Below are 21,214 nucleotides of genomic sequence, written 5' to 3'. Positions count from 1 at the left end.
CCTGCAGCCCAACAGAAGGAGTCATTGAGTCTGTTTCCTATGAGCTTACGACCTGTCCTCTCCTCCCCTAGGGGTGGAAGCAGTCCACTGTCTTGGTCTACAAGAGGCTTGTGTTTGAGGCCTTCCTCGTGAGCGTCTGTATCTACACCTCTGAGGCCTGTCTGAATTGGGAAAGGAACAATTTTTTGTAGGTCAATTCCTACTAAATCTGGGTGGCTGTACTTATAAGAAATCTTTAACTGTTTGCATGGATTTTGCCTTGTCCTCCATCTTTTTAATCACCTCTTCAGCTTTAGATCCAAACAAAACATTATGCTGAACAGGAGCATCCAATAATTTAGCTTTTACTTGATCTGGTAAATTTTGTTCCTTTAACCATGCATGCCTTCTAATTACCGTGCCCGAGGCAGCAGCCCTACAAGAAGCCTCCAAGGCATCAAATCCACAGTGTAAACCATGCTTCCCAACTTGTTCAGTGGCATGCATTAAGTCATGTAATTCCTTATCATCTGCACAGGCGGAAATGCAAGTTAGCTTTTGTTTTAAAACAGACAGGAGAAATTGCTAGTATTTCAGCATATGAAACTAACAGTTTAAAGCCCTAATAGATAGAGTAGCAGAAGTGTACACTTTTTTGCCCCATCTTTCTAAAGACCTGGAATCCTTCTCAGTGGGAATGGGGTTTTTAGCAGAAGCGGCCTTAACTCCCTTAGGACCCTGAGAAATGGTTTCAGGGTCAGCAGTAGGGTTCTTGTATAAAAACTGGTGGGAATCAGGAACCCTGTAATATCTGTCAGGCTTAACAGGAGCTGGAGGAAAAGAGTCAGGGGTTAAGTTAGCCTCCGAAAAAGCGTCATCCACAATATCCAAAATAGGAGGAATAGCCAGGGGTCTATGTTGGGGAAGAAGAAGAAAAGCCCTTAGTCTTTTCTTAGATTCCGAATTCTCCTGTCCTTCCCAGTGGAAATGTTCCCTCATTTCATGCAAAATTTCCCCAAAAGAGAAATCCTCAGGGGGAGAAGCTGAAGGTATGGATTCCTCAGCATCAGAATCCTCATAAGGAGGGAAAGAATATTCCTGGTCAGAAGAAGAAACTGAAGAAACAGAAGCCTGATCAGAGGAGTCATAATAAACTTCCTGCCTTGGCCTTTTATCTGGAGGGGGATGTGAACCCCTAATCATAGTAAGTAAGTCCTCCGCTATCTTAAGTAACTGTTTCTGTGACTTGGGAGCCGGATCAGAAGAGGCCTGTGTTGCAGTCTTTGATTTGGAAGGAGTCTTTGCCTTTGCCTTTATTAGAAGCTGAGTAGGCCTGAAAACCCCTTCGGAAGCCGGTACCTGCACAGCAGCTCCGGACCCATCCAAAGGAGCATTGTCCAAAGGTCCTGCAACAGAAATATTCAAAGGCCTAGTTGGCTCCTCGTGGGAGTCTGTTTCGGCCATCGGTTCCGAAATGGCCAATGACAGGGGCTGCAAAAGCGCCTCACTGACGACGGCCAAACCTGAAGCTGGCTCTGCTTGTACGATATCGTCAGATTTGGACCTCGGAGGCCTGTCTTTGTCCTTGCGTCGTTTGTGAACTCCGGTAGCCTGAGCCGTATCAGACGACATTTTGTAATTAAAACGTCTGCCGAAGTAATGAAATGCAAAATCGTACCTTCGTTTAATTGTACGTTGATTGAATCTAGCACAAAACCGACAACTAGCTACGTCGTGGTCAGGGCCTAAGCAAGGAATACAGTAAGAATGAAAATCCTTATGAGGTATTTGCTTCCCACATGAAATACAATTATTAACTTTTTCTGACATCGGACTGGAGCAAGAAAAAAGTTTCCCCAATGGGGTACTTAGCTTTGAGTAGGAGAAGAAAGTCTTCGGACTGAAGTTTGTTCAGAAAAGATTGTCAGGAGTCAGCCGACCGGCACTTATGAACTGCTATCACCACATGGCAAGAAAGACTGGAGAACATGGCGTCGGCTGTCAGCTTTGTACTCCTGGCACTCTGACGTCAGGGAGCATGGCTGAACAGCCGACGCCGGACCCAGACTTTGGGATTCTGGCCGACTGAGGACTGCCTGCCGGCAGGGGAGAACCTTACAGTCAAGACTGCAACAGTGAAACACGATGAACATCGGGGTCTTCTTCACAGATGCATTCAGTTAACTGCTGTCCAAAACTGTCATGCAGTCCTTGTTCTTTTTCGAAATTAAAAATAATCTGACCTTAACCCAACTGGTCTACTAGGAGGACCTCCTGCATGGCTCTCTTTTCACATAATGACTGAAATACCTTTTCTGACATTTTTACCCTTGAGATAGGGAGGGGTAAAAAGGGTATGCTACAGCCTATGGATATTATCCCTCTCACCTCTGAGTCTTGCATGACGGCAATTCACACAGGGGGAGTATAGACATATACGTCCTCTGACTGCCTCCATAAGGGAGCAGTCAGGCAGTCCTTAAGGGACAAGATTGCTGGCAGTCCAAAAATGGTCCACAAAATCGCTAGTTCTGTGAACCTCCACAATTTCTGGGTCTGCATGCATTAAAGGGGCTGTCTCTGCCATGATCATTCATCAAAAGAAGAGTCTTAGCAAGGATGTTTGGACTTCTGGAATCATAGAGATTTGTATCCTTTTTGGTTCCAACTGTATGATTCTGGAGGCTGTGAAACCGCACTTCCCTGGCAAACAAAGTCTTCCCTTCCTGCTGAGATCATTGCAAGTGTTCCTTGATGTTGGGGTCAAACAATAATGAGCCATGAAATGGCACATTAATGAAGGATGATTTGAAATGGTCTGCAAGCTCACACAAGCAGAGCCAGGCAAGTTAGCCTCAAACAGATGCCAAACCCTGCTGCCATGCCACTCTTTTGGTTGCATTATGCATGAGCTGCATTAAGAGGTTGGTAATGCTGTACACTGTATTCAAGGTCTCCTCCAGCTGCTTCCTTCTGTCCAATGTTGGGGGCTTCTTCAGAGCAACCATTCCCTCCTTGGCCAGGTCCCTCTGAAGTCTGTTTATATGTCTGTGGCACAGTTTAAGGACCTGAATGCAAAGGTGCTAGAAGCATATGCCTGTTTTCCTAAACAGTCCATCGCCCGGGACTGACTCACTCTCTCTCTCTCTTGAGTGGATAGACTGGTAGTATTTTCAGTCAATTCCTTCTCGGTGGCAGTAGAAACAATGACAAAATCCACCAAGGGACCCTACATCCAATACCATCTGTCCTTGCATGGTCTCAATATTTTATCAGGCTTCCTAGAAATGAACTCACAGGAGTCGGTCTCTTGCCATGATTTCTGCACAGCAAGATCGATCAACTGATTGGCTGAGGGAAGCACCTAGGATACACAGGAGATCAAGTCATAACCCTCAAATAAGACCTCCTCATGAATGGTGGATGGGGGGTTACCTTTTTGGCACATAAGCTCTGGAACTTCGCCATACATAACACCCTCAGATGGGCACCCTGTCATCTGAATTAGAGTCTGTAGTGAGACACCAAGGGGAGTCCAGATGCTTTCTTTTGCAAGTCCTCTTTCTCGGAACATCAGTTAGGAGAGTTATTGGAGTCCTCAGAAGAGTGGGATGGTGCCTGCTCTGCTCATCTGAGGTTTAAATCAACTCTGACCACTGGTCACCTCTGTGGGCTGTGAAACAGGTGTGTTCCAGGGGTGTAACTTACTCTTGCAACCTTCTGATCTAATCTTAAAGGAGATGAAATTCTCTTTCCCATGACCTTAAAGGCAAATCCAAAGTCTGTTGGATCAGAGGACCCCCCCCCCTCTCAAAGCCAGACAAAGTGGACAAACTCAAGGAAATAACTGGCAAAGGCACCTCAAAGGTCGAGGACCCTAAACACAAACCCAGAACCCCAAATAACAGATCAGAGGACAGGACAGAGCCTTTGGTGTTGCGACGACAAGGTTGAGTCACAGATGACTACAGAAACCTAGGTGTTGAATGTGATGGATCTAGCAACTGTAGTGCAGAGATAGAACTACCAGTCAGCGCAAATGACACAGGCTCTGGCCTGACCACCAGTTATGAACACACTAGTTCCAAGAGATGGGCCTGATGAGGAGCAAGGAGTGGGGAGATAGGGGCCTACTGTCTATTTGCTTCCTCAAGAAGGCCCTCATCATGCAATCCAGTTCTAAAGCATACACATACCTGACTGATCTTATGGACTAATCAATGATACCAAAGGACGACTGGAAGGGATCCGAGAAATCCCCCATCTCAAAAGTGATATGGATGAACACCCTACTGGTGCCTTCTCCAGAATCAGAATAGGTTCCAAGAGGGTCAGAGACAAAGCAATTGTTGGGCACTGGATCCAATCTAAAAGGAAAAGCTATCTTTGACATTTTAAGCACCAATGACAAAACCTCATCATCTTCCTTCCTTTTCTTTCATTCTTCTCTATTTTTCTTCTCATGGGACTTGCTCTTGTTCCCTACACTCTTGGTCTTGTCTCCTTCAGTACCTGCAGGAATAGGACTTTTCAAACTTAACTTATTTTTTCTATACAAAAGGGCCTTTTGCCAAAAGTCCCGCACATTTTGTAGTCTGCTCTCAAATATTCCACTCCCAGACAATAACACACATCTCATGACTGTCTTGGGAGTTTTTGTGCCCCCATTTGCAGAACATCTTGACGCTTTCCTATCCTTTGTCATCAATGAGTAAAAGGAAAATGGTGTCACACAGCAGGAAAAAAGTCAGCAGAGAGAGAGAGAGATGCACAAAGACAACACGACACACAAGCAAAAACTAGCCGGCGCACACACAAAAAAAAAAAAAATCACAATTGAAAGTATACACCAGCACCCAAAATTTAATTTGTATAGGCTAAGAATAAGACTAACCTACAGCTACACGGCATAGAGAAACAGAGGAAAAGGCTGTCATAGACATGGTGATTACAAAGATGAATAAAGAACACAGAAGAAAGGGATCTATGGTGAAATTACTTTGATGCAATCCTGACTATTTAAATACAGCTGAAAAAAGCTAACATTTCTATACAAAAATATCTGTCTATAGAAGCAATGGCGCATTTGGTTGCACACTGGAGATCATGCCCTTACACAATGGTGACAAAAGATCTGAGAGAAGCTAGGCTGACAGGACAGGTGCATTGTGGGAGGGAAAGGTTTAAGGAGATTTACTAATAGCCAAGGTCCAATACAGAGCACCAACCCTAGACTAATTTTAACTTACCACATTAATAGTTACTTCCTTATTGATATCATCAAGAAAAACTGGGAGATATTTGAAAACAACTCTACAATGTATAGTAAGGTAGGTTGCTGCCCTGAAATAACTTTCAGGAGAGGCAGGAATATGAAAACATTACTTGAAAGCCCTGTTAGCAATTACACACAAACTCCAGGCATGTATAAATGCCAAAACTGCAATTACTGCAAATACATACATGAGTCCAATAGATTTTTTATAAACAAGATGTGTTTCGAAATGCGGCGTAGGGCTAATTGCAACACTTGCATGGTCGTATACCTAGCCCAATGTCAGAAATGTCCAGGGTTCTATGTGGGTAAGACCGAGCGTAAGTTACGTGAACGCATATATGAACACCAATAAGCAATAAAAAAGAAAAAACAGGAAAATGCACTGGCCAAACATATTATATCTTTCAGTGACCACTCTTTTAAATTTATAGTCATTGATTAGGTATTGGAAAATAAGAGAGGGGCTCCTTCACAGCTGCTACTTGAAGAACTAGAATTCAAATGGCAGATTAGACTGAATGCTTATTCATACCCAGGATTGAATGACAGTTGTTCTATTAGTTGTATACTAAAACTAAAGAGCCTTACAAGGTAGGGCACCAGTTAGTTAATATAATATTTTATTTTATTTTATTCAATTAAATTATATATATTTAAGCGCTAAGTTAGACTGATGAAGTTGGTTATATATATATATTCATAACTTAGTTTTTGAGTATTGTACATTTCCCATATTAAGTATTAATTTAAGGTCTATATGTGCACATTGCATTATCGCCTTTAGTGTATGAATGGATTTTGGCGACACATTATATTTACTTAATTTATAGTTTTTTAATTTACGCACTGATGCCTTCAGGCACTCATTAATGTAGATACAGACATCATAAGAGATATTTACTATATGCGTATGTGTATACGTATGTAAACATATGCATATATTTAAATGTATATATCTTATTATTTTATTGGCATTTAATGTCACAATATATATTGTCATTCTATTATTTTTATAGATAAACTCAAAGCTTTTTATGTTTTATAAGATGATACAATTTGATGCAAAGACTGTTTATATTTAACATTTGCAATTTTTATTATTTTGATTATTTATTCAACTTTAGTATGTATTGGTTAGTACAGATTTCTAACTGAGTAAAAGCTTAGTGGGGTTAAGCTTTAGTAAACTGATTGAAGCAAGTTCCCTTTAACTTTAATTGTAATGTTAAGTATTGTTTAATGAGCCAATTAACTGATTTAATTAGTCATGTTTTTAAATATATAAGTCTGTTGGCACATTTCACATTATGTCTGAAGAAGTCTGCTTCTCAAGCAGACGAAAAGCGCTTAACTAATAAAGATTTCGTTCGTCCTGTGGCTGCATTGTTTCTTCAGCGAAAGTTGACTGCTCCTGTTCCTTTTGGTTTTTCACTATTCTATGTCAGTCTGGATCCGACAAGCAGCTCTAAGAGCCATGAATGCAAAATACCACAGCTTTCTAATTTGAGCTTGAATTAATGCACTAAATGCTGTTCAATGTTAAGTGAAACACCTATTATTACAAAGGCAAAAATACCTCCAACACTGATCAATGCAGAGCCGAGTACAGCTGAGCAAGTAAACTTACTATAACAGTAACAGTAGATGACTGACTGGGCTAGTGGATGGTGCCTTGAAGTTTTTGAAGCTGTCTGTCTGTTACATCCTATGCAGGATATAATTCATATATCTAAGGCTACTGCAGCATATGATGAACATCAATCTTTTTTTGGTACGTGCCTTACCATATGTATGTTCCATCCCATAAATGTAGATGAAGACACAAAGCATGACATTTGACTGCTATTACTACTTGAAAATACATTCTACCATAAAGGTATGTACTGAGGCCACAATTAACTATGTGGAAAAGGATTTAGAGGATGAAAAAACAGCATGGAATGCAGAAAAAGCCCATAACAAAGGGTAAATATATAAAAATTGCACTTACATTCGATGCTGACAAGTCGTTCTAGAATTCTTCTCTGTTTTTGAACAGATTTTGGAACGGGTCCTGGGCTTGCTGGACCCGCTGCAAAAAAAAAACACAACCAGAATAAAGATGCATTTTACAAACAAGGAAACATGCACATCAGTGGCAGCTGCTAGAACAGTAAGACAACTACATCTTGCCTGAGGACAGATCTAAGGTTAATACAGTCTCTTAAGAGATGTCCTCCCTAGACACAGAATGCTTCTGAAGCAAAATCTATATTTTGCCTTCATGGTGGCAATTAAACTGCTTACTAACCCTACAAAAGAAAAATGTCCTTGCACATTTGACTACTTTGATGCATCAAATTTCTCAATACCAAACATTTCTCAGGTGAGATTTCTATCCAACTGTTTTTTTTCTCCATCCTCATATGGCCATGCCCAACAATCTCCTTTTGCTACGCCACCGACTACTTCCTAATTATACACTACACAGTATAACCTAGAGACTCTCATTGGTAACCAAGAAACTTCCTTTCCATTCCAGACCCTCATTTAGATACTTAACTGGCAACCCCTCTTTCTGATCTAAACTTCTTTTTCAAACAAGAAAATATTGTTTGAAAATTAAATCGAATCTTTTAGTGGAGCAGAATGTTTAATCCTAATTAAGATTTGTACTTCTGAACTAATCAATCTTTTAACCCCGTGTTACAATTACACATTATACATACCTCTCTTCTCAACAACATAAAAACCTAAATCAGTGAATGTTGATAATAAACATCAGCTTTAATCTAAATTGTAAAACGTGCATTTCCTGGTTACCAGTCTCATGAAATACGTAGTGCAATATTCACCATGACTGTAACTTATAGGCCATCTAGGGCAGTAGCAATGCAGTACAATATCTCTTCTTTGAGTGCAATACATGTTGCGAATTTGTAAGTTAACCATAGTGCAATAGAAAACCACAGTGAAAAACTTCTCAAAAGCGAACTTCTCACTTCTCAAAACCGAAGTGGAATCCTTGAAGGCCCCAGGGCCAGTGGAAACTATGGCCCAAACTGCAGAATCCTATATAAACGCATTCTACGGACATCTCCAGGAATGCATGGATCATGCTATCCCAAACAAAACCAAGACCCAATCATCCAAAGGCAGGCGTCCAGTCTGGTGGACACCTGCCATAAATAAACTGTACAACAGAAGGAGGAAGCTACTACATGAAAGAGCAAAACCCTAATAGGGAAGGCATCTCTGATCAGTACTAGCAAAAAATTACGATCCCTTATAAAATCCTCCAAGGCCAGCTTCGAGAGAAAAATTGCACAGGACACCAAAGACGATCATAAGGGTTTTTTCAGTTATGTTAGAAACCTGGGATGCAACTCCCAGACTTGTTCTGAGTTGATTCTAAACGACAAAAAATACACTGAACCCACAGACATCGCCAATATCCTGGCAGACAGGTTCAGTGCAAACTTCTCCCCCCCCTCCCCCCCAAAAGAGCAAGTATCTATCCTGGCAGAGGGCTGCCTCCCAAACATCTCTGATGCTCAGGTGAAGGCTGCCCTCTCCAAAGCAAAAAACACTGCTTCCATGGGACCAGATGGCGTCTCAGGTTGCGTCCTACATGAACTCCAAGAGGAACTAATCCCTCAAATAAAACAGCTATACAATCTCAGCCTCACTACAGGATATGTGCCCACAGAATGGCATACAGCAACAGTGGTCCCACTCCACAAAGGTGGAGCCTCTACGGACCCTGGAAACTATCGCCCCATAAGCCTGACTAGCTTAGTCTGCAAGGCCATGGAGAGGATCATCATGGAGCTCATAAACAAAGACATTGGGGACCTACAGACACTAGATCCTACCCAGTTCGGCTTTGTCAAGGGCAGATCCTGCCTTTTGAACCTGGTTGACTTCTTCAAAACAGTCACCAAAGCCATAGATGAAGGGAAGGTAGTCCACACAGCCTATCTGGACCTTGCAAAGGCATATGACACAATACCCCACTCGGGCATCATAGATAAGCTATCCAGATTAAATATAAACCCCTATGTCACAAGATGGGTCGCAAACTGGCTCAAAGACAGAACCCACAGAGTGAGAGTTGCTGGAGCCATGTCCGACTCGAAGCCGGTCACAAGTGGCTTCCCACAGGGTTCTGTCCTGGGACCACTCTTGTTCGGTATATACTTTTCCGAGGTACAGGCAAACGTGGGAGGACTATGGCTCACCAATTTTGCAGATGACTGCAAACTGGGCGCCATAATCAACTCTCCAGCTGACACAAACATCCTTCAAAAAGGTCTCACAGAGACAGATAACTGGTGCCAGCGCCATGGTTTAAAGCTAAATGCCAAAAAATGTATAGTCATACCCTTTGGCAAAAACAATGTGCCCAAAAATTACCACATAGGCGGAAACCCATTAAGTACAGAGAAACTTATTAGGGACCTGGAGACCCAAGTTGATAGCAATCTCTCCTTTGAAAACCACATTGCCAAAGTGGTTAGAAAGACCTTCTACATAGCCCACCTCATCACAAAGGGTTTCACATCTAGATCAAGAGAGGTAATCATGTTCCTTTATTCATCCCTCATCAGGGCCATCATAGAATACAATGCCCTTTTGGGATGTACCTTACCCGACACCTGCAGCAATTAGAAAGACCCCAAAAGTATCTCACCAAGAGGATCAAGGGTCTCAAACAGATGCCATATGCTGCTCGGTTAAAAAAACTCCAGCTCTACTCAGTTGCATACCGCCTACTTCGAGGCGATCTATGCCTGACATACAAAGCTATGTCAAATCCAGAATTAATGGACATGCTCCACCTCAGTAAATCTAAATCCCTTAGAGCCACACGCTCGAGGGACTTGAACCTCAGCACAGAAATAAATAGAACTTGCTGGAGGGACAGGTTCATAACCCAGAGGCTCCCTTCGCTCTGGAATAGAATTCCAGTTCATGTGAGGCAGAGCACCTCACTGAATCTCTTCAAGAAGAATCTCGATAGGTGGATGGGGGATCGTAGGTTTGTCCCAGGGATTACTCCCATGTCACTATTAGACAGAGGCACAGTAAACTAAACCTTAAAAAGGGCACAGTATACTCAAATCAAGGGGTGGCGTAAGCCATACAGAATCGGGCTAGGCTTATAATTGCCCCAGGGCTGATAGCCTAGTATGAACCTATGAACCTAATACTCACAGTGCAATATTCAAATATCTCTTTCTGAGCAAGGATCAGTGCAACGTTTTAACCAAGTACCTGTGCAATACTAAAGTCTCATGCAAGTAAGTTTTCACTTCCAAAACTGTTAAAATGTGTTTCTAATTATGTGCAATATTAGTCTGCCTACCTGCATGTCCGCGATTTAATAGCTAGGTGTTATGTGTGTAAATGCCTGTGAATTTAGTCTATATGTTATCTGCACATTGAGTCTGGAGACACGGAATTTTGTTCAGTTTTTGCACTTGTGTGATTTCTGAATGGCAATAAAGTTTACTTTGACTTTCACTTTGAAAAACAGGTGAATTAACAAGTCGCTGTTATCAGTCATCCCCCATTACTAAAAATTGAGAACAACTTCATGAAAATGAATGAACAATACATTTGCATGAGATAGTCTGACAACTTAGTATAGAAGGCAACAAAGTTGCTAACAAATGTCACTTTACAGATCTGTGTTTGATGTCCTCAGTTTCTACTCTTTTCAATAACTTGAATGACTGATGCAGTGTACCTACTGAGCTTACTGAATGCATAAAAAAAATCATATGGAAGACTCATGTCACCTACATCAGAATGTGTGAAATAGGCACTTTTCTTATAAAAGCTAAAGCCAAGGGGCAGTCAGTCACATAATTAGAGACTGAATGCCAGTTTTCCTACGCAGCTCCGTGTACTTGCCTTTTTATTATAACTTCTCGACAATGTACAGTCTAAGATATGACAGGGTGTATGAAAGTAATACGTGGAACTTACCATAAAAGTAGATATTCTAGCAGCTGATTGTTGCAATAGCCTAAGCTACACGGGTTCCATCCCCAACTGCAACCATCCAGCTTCCAAAAGCTAAGGGTGCTTAACACATTCCTGTGGTGTAGAGCTCCAGCAAATCTCCATAACAGACATCTGGAGAGCCAAAAGCTTCACAGCATTTTTTTTTTGCCTGAGGGGGGGCAAGAACCCTGAAGAACAATATTAGGAAACAAAACGGTAATGATATAAAATCTAGGGTGGCCAAATCCCCACCCTGGCAACACAAAAAATGCAAGCAAAAAAGGGATCTGGCTGAAGGGGAAGCTACTGCAACAGCGATCTATCTGAACATCTACCATTATAATAAGTTTAACTTGCACATCTGCACTATAGTCAAACAGAGATCACTGCTGCAGTAGAGGAAGATATATGGGTAAATTACAGTATCTTACGGAAGGAAAAGGGCAAAAAGGTGGAGGACAATAAATTATGACTCCAGCAGCTCACAAAGAATCAGTCCTAGCAAAGTATCTTCTGGACCTGCAGAAGAAGTCCAGTTTGTCAGTGCTTTGTAAAAGTGTGTGCGCTGAGGACCATGTTACTTCCTCTAGAATACATCGAGTGCACCCCTTTCTAGAAAGCCACAGAAGCCAAGCCCTTGCTGAATGGGCTGCAATCTTGCCTGGCAGTGGCTTATTATGGTGACTATAACAAAACAAAACCAATACCAGCCAACGATGTTGCAGCAAATAATTCCAGGAAGGACTGGATTCATGCACCAAAACAGTACTCTTTATTTAAACCACAAACGACATAAGTTAAGCGCTTTCATCCATATAAAAAGACTTCATCAGAACAGAATACACAAAATCTCACTCCCTTATATATTTCAAAAACCCGCCTTTTACACTAATTATTCAATTAGCAACTTGACTAACATTAAATAATTGAAAACCTCTCATTTATATCCAACTTAATACATAGAAAAAACATTTAAAATATCTATAGATGTATAAAAAATCTATGAACATATAAACAAAATTCAACATGAATATCGCATTTTAACTCATATCTATGTACCTTAAAACAATTAATTGAATAAAAACTAATACTATATTTTTAACTTACATTTTGTGCTATGCTGAATTATATGCATTTATAAAAATTCTGTCGTGACTGTGTCAAGACTGTATAGTATCAAAATGTTCATATCTTATATACATTATAACATAAAAAATTGCAAAACTGTTGTAGTTATTTTTATTATAAAAAACTATGTATATTAGAGGACTAAATGTACTGCACTCATACAAACAATACTACCATTTATTGTATAAAAAATATAAAAACTGATGAACAATATTAATAACAATATGTAATATCTGAGTGGACAGAATATATACATATATTGTCTTATACTCTAAGGGTTTAGTAGGAATCACTTCATTGAGTCCAGGGGATATAGCTGCATTGAGTCTTATCTGCCACTTGATTTCCTTTTCACTCACCACTGCCTTAATGTTTCCCCCTCTAGGGTTAGGTGATACCACTTCCAAGATGGCAAATTTGAAGCCAGTGCAATCTGAGCTATTTATCAAGTGACGAGACAGAGCATTATTAGTATCATGTTTTCTGATATAATACATATGATCATAAATTCTGTTTTTCAAGCAGCGATCGGTCTTCCCTACATAATAATTCAAACATGTGTCACATATTGCTAGATAAATTAAATGCTGGGTCTGACAATTTCCATGACAAAATCTCACCTTGCTTCTGATATTATTACTCAAGGTGATAGAGGGTTCTTCAAATATGTATCTGCAATAATTACAGTGCCCACATTTCTTAGTACCCACTTTGCATATCTTCCCTTTCCTCTGGTAACTGGATTTAACTTCAATTATTCTCTTTAGATTGTTCACCGTTTTAAATACAAATTGGGGTGGGGGGAGGAATTGTACTATATGATCAAGAAAAATACATTAGTAAAATCTTTGAATTGCTAAATAACTCTTCCCAGTATGAGGCCTCTTCCCTTAACCAGGTGAATATAGCGCATGGCAGAATAGATTCGTACCTGGAGGAATACCTGTTGGAAAACAGAATAAGTGAGGACTTATATAAGTTCCTCAAAGTAGAATTTCCTATTTTGGCCACCATTACAGGGATTCCTAAAGTGCACAAAAACCTCCTGGATCCCCCATTCAGACCTATAATTTCAGGGAGTTCCAGCAAAGCATTTCCTTTAGGTAGAGTTATTTATCACAGATTGAAGCATATGTACAACACCATCGCACATATCATGAAGGACTCATGGGAATTCTTGGGAATATTCAAACAAGAGTTATGGAGTTCCAACCTTGTGTTTGTCACTATTGACATACAGGATCTCTTCTCCTGCATTCCCAAGAATGATGGCATCAATAGATTTCATAACAGCCTACACAATCATAGTGGATTAGGTCAGGATGACATCTCCCTGCTTACTGAATTCATGGATATAGTACTTGATCATAATTACATCTACTATGAGGGGGAGTACTATAGACAAAGGACTGGCGTAGCCATGGGGGCAGCTTCAGCCCCCATGTACGCTAATTTAGCACTTCTTGATTGGGAGAAGGAATTTGTTTTGCAATCTACTTGGATGCAATATATCAAAACATATGTCCAGTACTTGGGCGATATCTTTGTCCTTTGGGAAAGAGACATGGATAAACTCATAGAATTTGTAGATTATATCAATCACACTACTAGTTACCTCAAGTTTACTCATCAGTTTGATACGGGGGGGATTAACTATTTAGATGTATATATATACAACGATGGCAAGTCCTTTCAGTCTCGGATCTTTAGGAAGGACACGTACAGTAATGGATATTTACATTTTGACAGTGCCCATTCCTATTCAACCAAACGGAGTATAATAAAGGGTCAGTGCATTAGAGCTGCCAGAATGACATCAGTTGAGGAATGTATGTTGAAAGAATTATCATACATTGGCAGTTTATTTATGGACAAGGGATATCCTTCTGGTATGATCAAAGATGTAATTTCATATGTATCTCACGAATGGGGCAGAAAGTACCCGCCACTCTTGGGTATTGGACTTCAGAATACTAATGAGGGAAATAATAATATTAATATCAACAATGGTGTTAGGAATGACAATTATACCAAAGCTTGCATACTAAAATATGGCAAGCATACGAAGGAAGTTAAGGACATTATTATGTCCAATTGGAATATATTGACAAGTGATGTTACTATAAAGGATAAAATACCTCATAGACCCCAATTTGTATTTAAAACGGGGAACAATCTAAAGAGAATAATTGAAGTTAAATCCAGTTACCAGAGGAAAGGGAAGATATGCAAAGTGGGTACTAAGAAATGTGGGCACTGTAATTATTGCAGATACATATTTGAAGAACCCTCTATCACCTTGAGTAATAATATCAGAAGCAAGGTGAGATTTTGTCATGGAAATTGTCAGACCCAGCATTTAATTTATCTAGCAATATGTGACACATGTTTGAATTATTATGTAGGGAAGACCGATCGCTGCTTGAAAAACAGAATTTATGATCATATGTATTGTATCAGGAAACATGATACTAATAATGCTCTGTCTCGTCACTTGATAAATAGCTCAGATTGCACTGGCTTCAAATTTGCCATCTTGGAAGTGGTATCACCTAACCCTAGAGGGGGAAATATTAAGGCAGTGGTGAGTGAAAAGGAAATCAAGTGGCAAATAAGTCTCAATGCAGCTATATCCCCTGGACTCAATGAAGTGATTCCTACTAAACCCTTAGTTAGAGTATAAGACAATATATGTATATATTCTGTCTACTCTGATATTACATATTGTATTAATATTGTTCATCAGTTTTTATATTTTTTATACAATAAATGGTAGTATTGTTTGTATGAGTGCAGTACTTTTAGTCCTCTAATATACATAGTTTTTTATAATAAAAATAACTACAACAGTTTTGCAATTTTTTATGTTATAATGTATATAAGATATGAACATTTTGACACTATACAGTCTTGACACAGTCACGACAGAATTTTTATAAATGCATATAATTCAGCATAGCACAAAATGTAAATTAAAAATATAGTATTAGTTTTTATTCAATTAATTGTTTTAAGGTACATAGATATGAGTTCAAATGTGATATTCATGTTGAATTTTGTTTATATATACATAGATTTTTTATACATCTATAGATATTTTAAATGTTTTTTCTATGTATTAAGTTGGATACAAATGAGAGGTTTTTAATTATTTAATGTCAGTTAAGTTGCTAATTGAATAATTAGTGTAAAAGGCGGGTTTTTCAAATATATAAGGGAGTGAGATTTTGTGTATTGTGTTCTGATGAAGTCTTTTTACATGGATGAAAGCGCTTAACTTATGTCGTTTGTGGTTTAAATAAAGAGTACTGTTTTGGTGCATGAATCCAGTCCTTCCTGGAATTATTTGCTGCAACATCGTTGGCTGGTATTGGTTTTGATTTGTTGGATTCCAGGAATAACTTCTTACTTTTATGACTATAACAAAAATCAACAGCTTGGAATAACCCTCCTGGACGCCGTTTTTTAACTGGTTGTCCTTTTCTCTAACCTTCAAAGGAGACAAACAGATAATAAGAAGTTATGTACCTACCATAACGTTCCATGTTAGTTGTCTTCTCTCGCCTTCTTTCTTGCTTGATGGGTTCGGAGCCGATCCTCGGCTCCGACTCGGCACTTGCTAAGCTCGAGAGTCACTTTTACCAGCTCGAGGCAGCCCCATATCCCATGATGCAAGGCGGTAAGTACCCAGATCTCGTTTGATGACAAAGGGCAGTAGCACCAAGCATAAAACACTTCCCAAAGGAAGAAAGAAAGAAAGAAAGCTTACAGGATGTAAAAAAGACCAGGACTGAATGGTCTTCAGCATAATAACTCCTTAGAGAAACAAGGTCTGTCCAGGCACGGGGAAGGAGGGAGGTCGCAAGAAAGAAGGCGAGAAGACAACTAACATGGAGCGTTATGGTAGGTACATAACTTCTTAATGTTAAGTTGTCAATCTCGCCTTCATTCTTGCTTGATGGGACCAGCGTGCCTAGCACCTCTATCCTGGGTGGCTCAATGGAACAGACTCTTGAGGACTGTAGAGCCAAAACTGGCTCTATCCCTGGAGGCCAAGTCCAATTTGTAATGGGAAACAAAAGTATGAGGAGTGGCCCAAGTGGCCGCTGCACAAATAGTGTCTAAAGGAAGTCTAGCTTGAAAGGCTGTAGAAGTAGCTAAGCTCCTAGTTGAATGTGCTTTAGGTTTTGAGCACAGCTGTTTTCCCCTGAGCAGATAAATTTCAGAGATGACCGAAGAAAGCCATCTAGACAAGGTCACTTTAGAGACAGGAAGGCCTTTCTTGTTATCCGCATAGGAAACAAAAAGTTGATCAGATTTCCTAAATTTTTTAGTTCTGTCCAAATAATATCTGAGTTGGCGGTGGACATCAAGATAATGTAGTTTTTGTTCGGCTCTGTCTGAATAGTTTGGGAAAAATACAGGGAGATCAATGGATTGATTCAAATTGGTCTTTGAGGCGACCTTAGGCAAAAGGTCGGATTAGTTCTCAATGATACTCTGTCTTTGTGAAAAACCAAATAGGGGGGTCGAACCGATAGAGCATGAAGTTCAGACACCCTCCTGGCCGATGTGATAGCTACCAGGAATAAAGTTTTCCAAGAAAGAAATTTAAGGGAGCAAGAAACAGCTGGCTCGAAGGGGGGAAGAATCAAGGATGTCAGCACTAAATTTAGATCCCATTGAGGAGGAGGATTCCTGATTGGAGGCTTTAGCAGGAAAATTCCTTTCAAGAAGGCCCTACAAAGCCTATGGGACATAATATTGTGATCTGCAATCCCGACATGAAAGTTCGAGATAGCAGCCAATTGAACTCTGACTGTGGAAGAAGAGGAGCCTGCATGAAAAATCTCTGCTAAGAAGTCCAGGACTGCCTGAACAGGGGCAGTGAAAGGATCAATATTCTTGGCATTAGCCCAATAAGAGAAACGTTTCCATTTGCTTGCATAAATCCTCCTGGTAGAGGATTTTAAAGAAGCTACTATGATGTCTCTAACAGGGTTAGAGATCAAAGGAAGCCTGGCTAAGGAAGGAAGTGGAGCAACCATGCTGTGAGGTTGAGAGAAGGGATAGACCAGTGCAGCTGACCGGATTGGTGAATCAGAAGATCTGGCACTGGGTCCAGATGCCACGGCTGCACCAAAAGGTGACGATGGAGGAACGGAACCAAACTTGTCGAGGCCAGTAAGGAGCAATGAGAATCAATTTGGCTCTCAAAGCGGTAGCTTTCTGGATAACTTGAGGGATCAGAGGAAATGGAGGAAAGGCATAAAGAAGTCCCTGGGGCCAATCCTGGGTCAGAGCGTCTCTGGGGGGATGGCCTGGAAGAGGGAAGAGAGAAGAAGTCTGGGCATTTGCTGTTTTGGGGAGTAGCAAAAAGATTGCAACATGGACGACCCCATTCCAGAAATATCTCTTCCGCTATAGATTGCTTGAGAGACCACTCGTGAGGCATGAGAATAGCTCTGCTCAATCTGTCCGCTACAATGTTGGTTTTCCCAGGGATATGCGTTGCTACCAGAAACCGATGAGAGGAGATTGCCCATTGCCATAGTCTGAGCGCTCGACACAAGGGGTAGGACTTGGTTCCGCCCTGTTTGTTGATATACCAAACTACAGACATGTTGTCTGTGTGGACTGCAATTGTCCCTACGGGAAGAAAGTCGTTGAGGGCTTGCAACGTTAAAAGCACTGCTCTCATCTCCAGGACATTTATGTGCAGGTGGTACTCAAACGGCTGCCACGTCCCATGAACCATCCTGCCCTGATAATGACCCCCTCACCCGATCAGGGAGGCATCCGTGGTGACAGTGGCTACCGGGGATGGGGGTACAAAGTGTCTGCCTTGGTGAACCTGGGGAGATGTGATCCACCAAGCAAGATGATCTTTGCAAGTCTGTGTCACCAGAATCTGGTGACGCATTGGAAGTTGTTGGTACGACCACTGTATGAACAGCATCCACTGAAGAAGGCGCATGTAGAAGCGAGCCAGGGGAAGAAGAGTAATGGCCGCAGCCATGAGGCCTAATACCTTTAGAACCATTCTGGCCTGTACTTTCTTGTTGGCTAGAATGATCCTGACATGACTTTGAATGTCTGAAACTCTTTGATCTGTAAGGGTAGCTGACATCCGAACAGTGTTTAAGTTTGCCTATGAAAGTAATAGACTGGCAGGGCGATAAGGATGACTTTTCGAAGTTGATCGAGATGCCCAAAAGAGTACAAAGCTTTATTGTGTAATCCCTGGCTTGAATAAGCTGATGCCTGGTGGTGGCTGAAAGGAGCCAGTCGTCGAGATACGGAAACACCTGGAATCCTTGACGTCTCAGGTGAGCCGTGACCACTGCCATGCATTTGGTGAACACTCTGGGGGCTGTAGTGAGACCAAAGGGCAGGGCTCTGAACTGGAAATGACTGGGCCCCAGCCGAAAGCGGAGAAATCTGCTGGAGCGTCTGTGAATTTTGATGTGATAGTACGCATCCTGAAGATCTATTGAGCACATCCAGTTGTCCTTCTGTAAGAAGGGCAGAATTGACTGAAGAGTGACCATTCGAATCTTGTCTTCCTCACAGACTTGTTGAGTCTGCTGAGATCCAATATTGGTCTCCAGTCTCCCGTCTTTTTGGGGACCAAAAAGAACCTTGAGTAGATTCCGGCTCTGAATGGTCTGTTGTAACTGGCTGAATGGCTCTTTTGCAGTAGTTTTGAGACTTCTAACTCTGCAATTTCCCTTAGACCGGGTGGTACATCTGGAAGGGAATTTGAGGGGTAGAAAGGACTTTCCTCGAAAGGAATTATGTAACCCTTGGATATGATCGACTGTACCCATCTGTCTTGAGTGAGGGAGTGCCAGGCTTCTGGGTACAGTGATAATCTTCCCGACTGCCTCCAAGGAGGGACAGCCGGGCAACATCTCAGGGATGCTGAAAGGGCTTGTCAGAGAGAGGCTCTCTGTTTCCCTGGTTTTTGGACCCCTCTGCCTCTAGAGCGTCTGTTGTTGTTACCCCTCTGCCTCTAGGGGTAAACTGACCACGTGAATCTGGCGTGACTCCTTGGGATTTATGGAACCACATTTTGCCACCTTTCTGTCCTTTGGGGTAAGGTCTAGAAGGGGTGGAAAAACGGACTCCTACGGCTGAAAGAGTCTTGCCGTCCTGCTCACACCTGGTCAAAGTTTCCTTCACTTGAGGGCCAAACAAAGCTGACCCATCAAAGGGAGAATTTGTGAAGGACGCCTTAAAGGGATCTGCAAAGTCACATAGCCGCATCCAGGCTTGGCGTCTAAGAGCCACACCTGTACCTGCTGCTACTCGCTCCATCAGCAGCATATGATATTAGCCGCATGGAGGAGTTTGCAATGGAATTAAGGGTTCCTAGCTGCGAAGCAATTTTTTCCTGAGCCCCTGCAGCTGTAGGATCCTGTACAACATCACCTAGCTCCTTAAGGATATCCCTTTGGAGTCTGGTGAAGTGACATAGGTAATTCAGCGACGCATAGCAAAGGTCGCTGAGGAAAACATCCGCCACTGCATACCTATCCATGGTCCTAGAGTCCTTATTAGGAGGATGGACGGGTACGGAAGGATCTGCAAGTTCCTTCTTGGTGGCAGCAGCCACTACCATGGCATCAGCGGGGACACCCTTAGTGAGGAATTGCTTATCACATGGGGCAGTAATAAATTTTGAAGGCCTCCTAGGGACTGGCTCTACAGAGTCAGGAGCAGCCCACGCCTTTCGGGCAATAACCTGCATAAGGGGGTCGAAAGGCGGAGACACCCAGGAGGTGGAGGGCCGAGATCCAAACGCCTCTAGGTATACTGACTCATCCTCAGAGGGATTATTAGTGGGCCAGTTTCCCCTCTGTCTAAGGAGTTCTAGGATGTCTGAGAAGGAGACATCCTCAGAGGGGGATCTTGGGGATCCCTCTGACTCATCTAAGTCAGTATCTGAAGTGACAGACTCGGGGGAGTCTACATGTTTCCTCTTACAGGTCCTCTTCCTAGGAGGATCACCCGAAACATCAGGAGAATCCTCGGAAGAGGGGGATATTCCCAATGGGGAAACCTGAGGCGGAGGATCTCTGGGTCCTGTAGCAAGAGAAGTGGCAGAGATGTCAACAGGCACTATAGAGGGAGGAGCTAAGGGAACAGACTGCTGGCTGATACCCGTGGCCAGCACACTCTTCATCACCTCGAATGCTCCCTCCCAGGAAGGTCCGAGAGAACCCGTTCAAGAGCTAGGAACTCCAGGGACCACCGAAGGGAAGTCTCCGAGGCAGATGTCGGAGCAGAGCTCACCAAGGCCGAGGCTCCAAGGGGAAGAGCGGGTTGGGACAAGGGTCCGATGCCACTCACCCCTCGGAGGAGACCATGGAAGCCCGGCCACCGAATCCCTCTAAGGAAGGTCTCAAGAGGAGATAAGAGTAGAGGCTGAAGGAACAGAAGGGGTATCTGTCCCTCAGCCGTAGCAGTAACCATTCGAAGACTCCAACTCCAAGCTCTGGGGTAGAGTTGAAGGAGGAACTGCAATGGGTGTGGACCAATAGCCGTCTGTTGAGACGGGCTATGTAACATTTGGGCCAGTGCCTGTGACTTAAGTAATCTACTGACCACTCTCTCTAAATCATGGTCAGAAAGCCTGGATGACCTTGAAGATCGGCTCCGATGGCTCCGTTCCGAGAGGAGAGGTGAAGCCGGAGCCGAAAGTATCGGCTCCAAGGAAGGAGACCTAGACCTCTTCCTCGAAGGAGCCATCGGAACCGATGAAACTATTGAACCTGTCGGAGCCGACAACTTATCGGAGCCGACAGGTAGCTTCGATGCATCGGCTCCAGCTGG

The 21,214-nt window shown here is 42.1% G+C and overlaps 1 protein-coding gene across 3 annotated transcripts in view; it reads right to left on the bottom strand.

Moving 5' to 3' along the window:
* The window catches only part of WFS1 (wolframin ER transmembrane glycoprotein), a 1,039,913-nt gene that overhangs the window by 351,200 nt on the left and 667,499 nt on the right, over positions 1 to 21,214 (bottom strand). For all 3 annotated transcript variants that reach the window (XM_044062607.1, XM_044062609.1, XM_044062608.1), the window contains exon 6: positions 7,248 to 7,328. In XM_044062607.1, coding sequence (XP_043918542.1) covers positions 7,248 to 7,328 — 81 coding nt within the window. The remainder of the gene's footprint in view (positions 1 to 7,247; positions 7,329 to 21,214) is intronic.

Source organism: Protopterus annectens, chromosome 2.part1, assembly GCF_019279795.1.
Source record: "Protopterus annectens isolate FY-2018-M chromosome 2.part1, PAN1.0, whole genome shotgun sequence".
Classification (NCBI taxonomy): Eukaryota; Metazoa; Chordata; order Ceratodontiformes; family Protopteridae; genus Protopterus; species Protopterus annectens.
Note: the sequence above shows the minus strand (reverse complement) of the source record. Positions and strands in the feature narration are given on the sequence as shown.